The sequence below is a fragment of the Lepidothrix coronata genome, unplaced genomic scaffold (genome assembly GCF_001604755.1).
Source record: "Lepidothrix coronata isolate B3197 unplaced genomic scaffold, Lepidothrix_coronata-1.0 Scaffold30, whole genome shotgun sequence".
In the NCBI taxonomy this organism is placed as follows: Eukaryota; Metazoa; Chordata; class Aves; order Passeriformes; family Pipridae; genus Lepidothrix; species Lepidothrix coronata.
The window spans coordinates 220,538-229,153 of record NW_016690210.1 but is presented as its reverse complement, the minus strand read 5'-3'; the positions used below and the strand labels follow the sequence as shown (position 1 = coordinate 229,153).

Below are 8,616 nucleotides of genomic sequence, written 5' to 3'. Positions count from 1 at the left end.
ATAAGAGGTTCAGCAGCAGCCCATTTACTCACTTGAATTTCATGGAATCTGTATCCCACTGCCAAAAGCAAACAGTTCCATCTGCACCAGTGGAGACCATGTACCTCATGGAGCCTTTCACCATTGGACTGAACTACAGAGAATAAAGGGAAATCAGACACACACACACACAAAAAGAAACACTGAAAAACTGGTTATGAACTTCTCAAAAGGTTCATGTAAAACCTTGATTTGCTTTTGGATTTTTGAATGTTAACACTGCTCTAAAATTTTAAACTATCATTTTTTAGTGTTTACAAAGTAATATCTTCCACACTCTGAAATAACTTTGTGGTCTGCATTTCAATTATTGCATCATATAAACCCAGTTTGTTCAGTGGTTTGTTTCTGAAGTATTAACTAACCACAGTCATTCACTGAATGTTTTGTCCATGAATGAAACTAATAAGCAGAGCAGACTGAACGAAAAAAGAAAGTCTGGCTAGACAGATGTACTCCAAAAATTCTATAATTAAGCAGAGCATGAGTTATGAGGTAGTTTGAATGTATAACTCAGCATCACATGTGATTTTATAGGAATTCCTCAGAAATACTTCTTTAAGACATGGATTTATTGCTGTGCACAGAGTAGAAAACTTTACACAACACAAGGTGATTAAACTGTTCATCAGTTACTAATGTTGGAAACAGCCATAAAAATTGTACATAGTGCAAATATAGCATTACTAAGAAATCTTAAATTAATATAAATCCACACGCTATAATAAGAGAAGCGCCTCAAATAAATATTTTGGCATTAAAAAAAAACCAAACAAAAAATGCAATGAAAGCCACAGAAACTGCAGATAGGAAGATTACTCTCAGAGGCAGAGAAAAATGCAAAATTATTTGTTTGTACTGAGCTTCACAAGCAGCTCTTCACCCCTCAACATAAGCTGTTGGTCCCACTGGAAAACACAGCAAAGCTGGACACTGAGCCACCAGTTTGTGTGTTAAATAAGGGATTATAAAGGCCAAAATGAGACTGAATCCAAAGGACCACCAAGAGCACATCATGGAGCACAAGGCCTCCAAATTTAAACACACAACACGCCCCACTGAACAGCTTTGTGCTTCTCAAGTAACTCGTATTTCTGAGATAAAGACAAAAACCTGTATCACAGCAGTTGTAGGAATCACATGCTGGATCAGGACACTCATCCACATAAACCAGTAACAAAGATGAGGACATGGTGTTTCCCAGAAATTCCCTTGGATTCCAACAGCCCAAATATTATAAATAGGGATCCCTAAGTGAAGAATTTTGCATCTTCAGTTAAATACTCAGGAATCCCAGAGAGGCAAGGAATTTGCTGCTTTTTAAGCAGTTCATCCCGGGGTTTTATTTTACTCACTTTTTTGACACAAATATTTTAAATGTTCAGGTTTCAATACTCCCACTGAAATAATTTCAGAAGAACACATAAAAGCCCCTACCTGTAAGGAGGTAATGGACCCTGTGTGCCCGTGCAGGACAGCAACTGGAGCACAGGTTCTCAGGCACCACACTCGGATCATTTTGTCACAGCTCCCGGCTGCAATCATGGTGTTCTCATAGTTCACTGCCATGTCAGAGATCTCTGCTGAGTGGCCTCTCAACGTGGCAAACAACCTGCCATTGTGAGTCGACCAGATCTTCACCAGGCAGTCATCTGAGCCCTGGAAAGAAATATTTAGTAAAGACAACAACTTCTTGCACGTTGCTGGCCTTTAATTCCAGCAGATTGTTCCACTGAGAGGGAGCTGATCAGCTGCACTTCAGCACCACTGACATCCAGCTCCAAGCATCCATCTCAAACTCTTCACACTGGGATGTGTTCCATCAACTTACAGTAAATATTCTGTGTCCAGTCCTATCAAATGCAACACAGTACACAGAGGAAAGATGGCCAAGGATCCTCCTGTGCATCTTGACATGCTGGTACATACTTCCTGGGAATGAGGTGCTGAACTTGGCATATCCAGTTAATTGCTTTGCTCGATGCACTTCCACTGGAACACAAAGAAATCATGTTTAAAACAGGTTTATTCTAAACCACAGTTTTATTCAACTTCCATTAATATGTAACTTAAAGACTTAACTAGAAGCGATTTTCAGATTTCATCAAGTCAGGTTTCTGTGTATTTGCATTTTTTTGGTGTAAAATCAGTATTTGAAGTGTGCTCCAGCAGCAGTGGTGAGAGCTGAGCAGAGCTTACCGAGGTTTGGGGGGGTGCCATAGTTCACAGGCATTTCAGGGGGTCTTCCTCGATGGAGAGCAGCAAATGCAGAGCCCTTCCAGACAGTGTTCCTGCAATCTGCAAAACCACTTGGCTGAAGTTCATCGTAAACACATGTCAAAAATGCCAAGAGAGATGCAATTCCAAAGAGCCCATCTAAAGGTGGCCTCAAACACAGGACTGAACCCACTAAAAAACCAGGAATGCCCCCAAACTTTTCACAAACAGTGCAGCATCAGAGGAGAGAAAAAAATCCATTTAATAAGCATCCATTTAATAAGCATCCATTTAATAAGCATCCATTTAATAATAATCCATTTAATAATAATCCATTTAATAATAATCCATTTAATAATAATCCATTTAATAATAATCCATTTAATAATAATCCATTTAATAATAGAAGGAGGGAACACTGACAAAATCAACCACCAAACTTTGAAATTACTCCCAAATGATGGTACCAATGCAAAACTAACTTTTCAACTGAATTTTTGCTACTTGCTCTCAGTACCAAGCTGTGAAGATTTTTCACATTCTCATCAATATTAATTCAGAAATTTAATTAAGGTTTATTTAATATTTATTAGGATGAAATTACTTAACAAGATGATCTCAAGACTCTTTAAGTACCTAAAAGGGGCTTGCAAGAAAGCTGGAGAGGAGCTTTTCACGAGGGCATGGAGTGACAGGACAAGGGGGAATTGCCTCAAGCTGAAGGAGGGCAGGGTTAGATGGGATATCAGGAATTCTTCCCATTGAGGGTGGGGAGGCCCTGGCACAGGTTGCCCAGAGAAGCTGTGGCTGCCCCTGGATCCCTGCAAGTGTCCAAGGCCAGGCTGGAGAGGGCTTGGAGCAATGTGGGATAGTGGAAAGTATCCCTGCCCATGGCAGGGGAATTGGAATGAGATGAGCTTTGTGGTGTCTTCCAACCCAAACCATCCAATAATTCCAAGATCTCCCTTCTTAAAAAAAAAAAGAAATCTCAAACTGACAGTTATTTTGAGACTCCTGCTGACATAACTGCAATCCCAATTCCCAGGACAGAACAGTCCCCATCATTCCCTGTGCATCCTTTAAAGCAGGCAGGGCAGGTAACTGAAAAAACACCAGTAAATCCCATAAACCAGCCCCACATCCCAGAATCCAGCTACCCAACAGAACTCACCCAGACACATCAACACCCCTGCCCGGGCCACACCCGAAGAGGTAAATCCAACACTAAAATCTACTCTGTATCAAAGTACAAGGTCATGTATTGCCAACCACTCCCTAAATTACTGATGATTTTCTTCAGCGTATGGACAGAACTTCCAAGCATTCCCAAACTCTTAACTATGCACATCTAACATGGGATCATTCCCATCCCCAAAAAACCCAAACCTCACCTTTTGCTGTCCGTAGCAATGACTGTCTCCCTGCACCAAGCAAGGAATTGACTCTGGAAATGCTGGGTGGGATCTCCTTATCCAGGATAGGGCCAATCCTCTTGCAAATTTGTAATAAATGATCTGGAGCCACATGTTTGTTGGACAGCACCTGACAGGAATTTAAGTTTTAAAAAGAATCTGTAGAACAGACGAATCTAAAAGCATCAACATTCACAGGTATATTAAATAAATTAAAACTTTTAAGTTCAACTTACAAACCAAAATCAATCCTGTTAAGCTCTGATCTAGTAAATTCAGTGAGGACTCTACAGGCAAGGGAGAGCTGTAGTAAAAATAACTGCAGCAAAAAAGTAACTCGCTGCACATCAGTATTTTACTACTGGAAGCTTCAAATAACCACCTCTGTGGCACCCTACAAGTGAGTGTCTTTGTCCATTTCACCCAATTATTTGCATTAAAAATAAGAATTAAAATTCAAACCCTCATAACTCAAGATCATGGAGAATTTGGTTGCAACCAAGCACAAGAATTTGTGCAGCTACTCCTTCAGCCACACAGCACTTGCTCAGTGAACTGCAAACTAGTAGGTTTGAGTACAATCTCCCTGGAAATAGCTTCCTTGAAAAACCAGTACTACACAAGTCTGCCCTACTTCCTTAAACCAAAAGGATCACAACAGTCATCCCTACATTCAGGAATGATCCCACACTATCTGCATTAAACAACCTAAAAAAACCACACACCCCACACACACTCAGATGGCTCAGTCAACAACAGATGTGTGTGGGGTTTACTTTTTTCACCCTCTTCTTTCTGGGTGTTCTAAGAAAAAAAAAAACTAATTCTTTTAAAGTCAATCACAATAGTGCAGAAGGTAAAGATGCAAAGGAGGGTTTGAACAGCCTCAGGTAAACCAAAGCATCGGAATCATGAACTGAAGCTGTTGGGGAGGTGTGAATCAGTCCCGTGCTGCCTCCACTCTGATCCGGCCCCGGAGAAACCAGTCAGAGCCAGCAGCCACTCTGCTCCTCCAGCAGCCCCACAATTCCCAGCCCATCCAGCCAGGAGAGAGGCACAGGGCCACACCAACACAGGTATGTGGCCTCCTGCCCAGGCAGCTGAGAACACAGGCAGAACTAGCTCGTGCTGCTGCTGCTGCTCCCTCGGCTGAATGACTGAGCCCGGATGAGCCAAGTCCTGCCAAGGCTGATCTCCCTCCTCAGAGCAGGGGGAATAAAAATGTATCAGGCAAGATCTGTGCAACAAAAAGCTGCCCAAATGCATGCTGAGCGTTGGGAATGCACAGTTAAAGCCACAGCTTTGCACTTGTTTCAGTAACAAAAATCCAGGCTTGAAGCTTGTGGGGGTACAGGTTGTATTCCTGAGGTGGGAACACCAGTAAAAAAATAGTTTGCATTATCCCACGAGCAAATATTTCCAAGAAAATCAGCTCATGGGATGCCTAAGATCAATTATAAGAAATACCTTTGGTAGTCCAAAGATGACAAAATGCACTTTTTCATCGTTTCTTCACCAGTTTTGCCTCTTGAACTGGTACAGAGCAGTACCAGCCACAGCACTCAGGACAGAAAGCTCAGCACACTTTCTGCCAAGCATTAAAACCCTTTTTGTTTGCATGCCATCAGCAGGAAGTGTATATTCCAAACGCAATCCTTGCATGCAAAACCTTGCAATCCTTCTCCTTTTTAAAGTAGTTTCGCTCAAATTTTGGAAGGAACAGTTATTTTAAAGCTTTAAAATGCCATGAGGAACACAGAGGATAAGAAGTAATTACACCCCATGACTGCATTTGTCCGTGGTCTCTGCGAGTTCAGAGTGAGAACAGTGGGACAAGAGGTTCCCAAAACCCCTCGAAAAGCAGAAATTAAAGTTCAGGAGATTAATTTAGATAGTCTGAAATACTACTGCCCTGTGGAGACATTTCTTTTAAAATGTGCAGGAAAAAGAGGCAGAAGCAGCACACGTTAAAGAATTAATCTGACAACTGTATATACACAATAATCTCAGTTAAAAACCACTCCTGAAGTCAGAAGAATCCACACAATTCATCTCCCAACACTCCACTTTTTGCCAGAAGAAATGGGGTAAAAAACCAACAATGAACCAACAAAATAACTCTCAACAACCCCTTTTAAACTTAATCCTGCTTTCATCTTTGCTAAATTCAAGTCAGAGCTTGAAGATATTCCTGTTTAGCAAGACTAGGCTTCTTAGTGATTTAAAAAAACTCATCTAGAACCTCATTTGCTCGACTGACCACACTGACAAGGAGAGGAAATGGAATCAAATTTATTGTTCTGAGCAACATTTAAATAATTAGGAAAATGTTTTGAATAAGATTTCATTCCTATTCAAATAGGATCCTGAGATCTTTAAGTGCTCCACAACAGGGATTTAACTACAATAATCAATTAACCTGGAACGTCTGAATCTTAGGAGGGGAAAAAAGCAAGAATAAACACCTCTTTAAAGAAAACAAAACCAACTAGAATAAGGCAGGATAAAAACCATGCTGGGCAGGCACCCCCAGACCATCACTTCACGAGATTCAACTGCCAAATACACTTTGCCACTTAAAAAGCAGCAAAATTAAGCACCAAAACACAGCTCTCCCTTCTGTAAAAACATTTAGAGCAAGCAACATCAGCCCTGGAGGGCAGAAAGTACATTTTTTTTTGAGAGAGATCATCCCCATCCTTCCGGCGTGTGGAAACAAAGCAGTGACCAGCGAGGAGCCAGAGATAACGAGCACATTCACAGGCACCAGAACTGCCAACCCTCGGGTTTCTGAGCAGCGATTTCATTTCCTAATCTGTTGGAGGGGGCTGAAAGAAGCCAACCAGCAAAATAAATACCGACAAATCAAAACGTGCCTCACAACCTTGCCCCTGAAACTCCGAAATGAAACCTCGGTGCACATTGGCTCCTGCCTGCGTGTAGGCAGTGGCATCTACCACCGCACAACGCCAAGCTCCACCTCTGCTATGTAAACAATATCCTCAATTTAAACCACCGCTTGTGTTTTTGTTAGTCTGATGTAAAGAAATTAAAGGCCCCTTTTCTAAAATAACTCCACTGTCCAGAGCCAGAGCGATACTGGAAGGTGAAGGTTTGGGCCTAGTTTTAAAGGTAGAGGATCTAATACATCAGTGTTAACACGGTAATCAGAAGGGTTTTTTTGAAAGGTAAAAGTCTCACCAATTCTTCGTAACTTCTATAATGCTCATTTCCTTGCCAATCCAACCTTTTAGGAAGCAACTAAATAAAGGAAAAACAAAAACCGTGAGCGGTTGAAGGGGAAGGAGGGATTACAGATCACATCCAAAACAATGTGTGTGTTGAAGGCGGGGGAAAAGTTGAGACAGCGGCAGAAACTTGAATGACTTGCAAGGGAAACTTTTAACTACAGCGGGATTTCATCAGAGCCCACACAGACCTGGTGCTGCTCCAGCTCCTGCACCAGCACCTGCAGAGGAAAAGGGAAAAAAAAAACACAGAGTGAGGGACGAGCCACGATTTGGCTTCTCCAGAGCTGGGGGGGGGCGCGGCTGCTCCCACCTCCCCCCGACCCCGGGCGGGCAGCGCGGGATCCCCGCGCCCCGGCGAGCGCCGCACTCACTCACCTTCAGCGCTCTCCGGCAGGGCCCGGTGCTCAGGAACCGGGCGATGAGGAAGTAAAGCTCTACGAGAAACACAGAGAGAGACCCTAGGATGGACTGAGCCGGGGGGCGGCCGTGCCCCATCCTGAGGGGAGGGTGGAGGGGGGGGCAGGAAGATGGCGGCACCGGCGGCACCTCCTCGCCCCGGCCCGCGCTGTTACCTGATTCAATGAGCGGCAGCGGCGCGCCAGCGCTGGAAGAGGCCGCGGGCTCGGCCATGGCGGGCTGAGGGCGGCGGGCCCGGCTCGGCACGGCGCTGTCAGCGCCTCCCCTCTCTCCCTCCCTCCCCTCACGGCCGCCCCCCCGCTCCCCTCAGCGCTCCCTCCCTCTCCCCCCTCAGCGCAGCCTCGGCGGCGCCGCCGCCATCGCCGCCGCACCACCCGCCACGGCGCCGCCGCCGACACCTCCGCCGGGCGCGCCCGCGGGGGGGCGGGGGAAAAATAGTCCCCGCGCTCGGACGCGCTCCGGCGGCGGCGGGGAAACAGCGGAGCGCGTGTGTGGCGGCGGGGGAGGGTGAGAGGAAGGCGGCGGGGAGGGCGGCGCGGAGGGGGTGGCGGGGAAGGAGAGCGAGGAGGGGAAGAGAGGACCGGGCGCGGAAGAGTCGCGTGGGGAAGGCGGCGGGAGATGCGGCTGGGTGGGCGGGGCATGCGGCTGGGTGGGCGGGGCGAGCGCGCCGTGAGGCGCCGGCGCTCAGGGCATGGCGGGGGATCGCCGGCGGCCGCGGGGATGCCGCTAAATCGCCCCCGGGAACGGTGGGGCTGCTGCCGCCGCCTCGGCCCTCGCGGCCCGGAACAGCCGTTCCCGGGGACCTGTGGCGAGGCGCCGAGATCCGATGGCCCGCCGCGATGCGTTGACGGAGCGGACACCGTGTGCCGCGGGGCCAAGGCCTTCGCCTCCGGTGCTGTGTCCAGTTCTTGGGCCCCTCAGTGCGAGAAGGGCATTGAGGGGCTGGAGCGTGTCCAGAGAACGGAACCGAGCTGGGGAAGGGGCTGGAGCAGCAAGAGGGGCTGAGGGAGCTGGGGGGGCTCAGCCTGGAAAAAAGGAGGCTCGGGGGGGACCTTCTCCCTCTCTGCAACCCCCTGACAGGAGGAGGGAGCCGGGAGAGTGTCGGGCTCTGCTCCCAGGGAACAAGGGACAGGAGGAGAGGAAACGGCCTCAGGCTGTGCCAGGGGAGGCTCAGGTTCGACATGAGGAAGAATTTTTTCACTGAAGGGGTGGTTAGACATTGAAAAGAGCTGCCCAAGGAGGTGGTGGAGTTCCCATCCTTGGAGCTGTTCAAGAAACGA

The 8,616-nt window shown here is 46.7% G+C and overlaps 1 protein-coding gene across 1 annotated transcript in view; it reads right to left on the bottom strand.

Annotated features, from left to right (window-relative positions):
- The window catches only part of BRWD1 (bromodomain and WD repeat domain containing 1), a 47,965-nt gene extending 40,361 nt beyond the window's left edge, over nucleotides 1-7,604 (bottom strand). The window contains exons 1-9 of the mRNA XM_017810975.1: nucleotides 7,492-7,604; nucleotides 7,295-7,353; nucleotides 7,108-7,137; nucleotides 6,870-6,929; nucleotides 3,648-3,798; nucleotides 2,239-2,337; nucleotides 1,871-2,031; nucleotides 1,477-1,698; nucleotides 33-133 (exon numbers count right to left, since the gene is read on the bottom strand). Of these exons, the coding sequence (XP_017666464.1) occupies nucleotides 33-133; nucleotides 1,477-1,698; nucleotides 1,871-2,031; nucleotides 2,239-2,337; nucleotides 3,648-3,798; nucleotides 6,870-6,929; nucleotides 7,108-7,137; nucleotides 7,295-7,353; nucleotides 7,492-7,549 (941 nt within the window). The 5' untranslated portion in view covers nucleotides 7,550-7,604. The remainder of the gene's footprint in view (nucleotides 1-32; nucleotides 134-1,476; nucleotides 1,699-1,870; nucleotides 2,032-2,238; nucleotides 2,338-3,647; nucleotides 3,799-6,869; nucleotides 6,930-7,107; nucleotides 7,138-7,294; nucleotides 7,354-7,491) is intronic.
- Nucleotides 7,605-8,616: the final 1,012 nt, after the last annotated feature.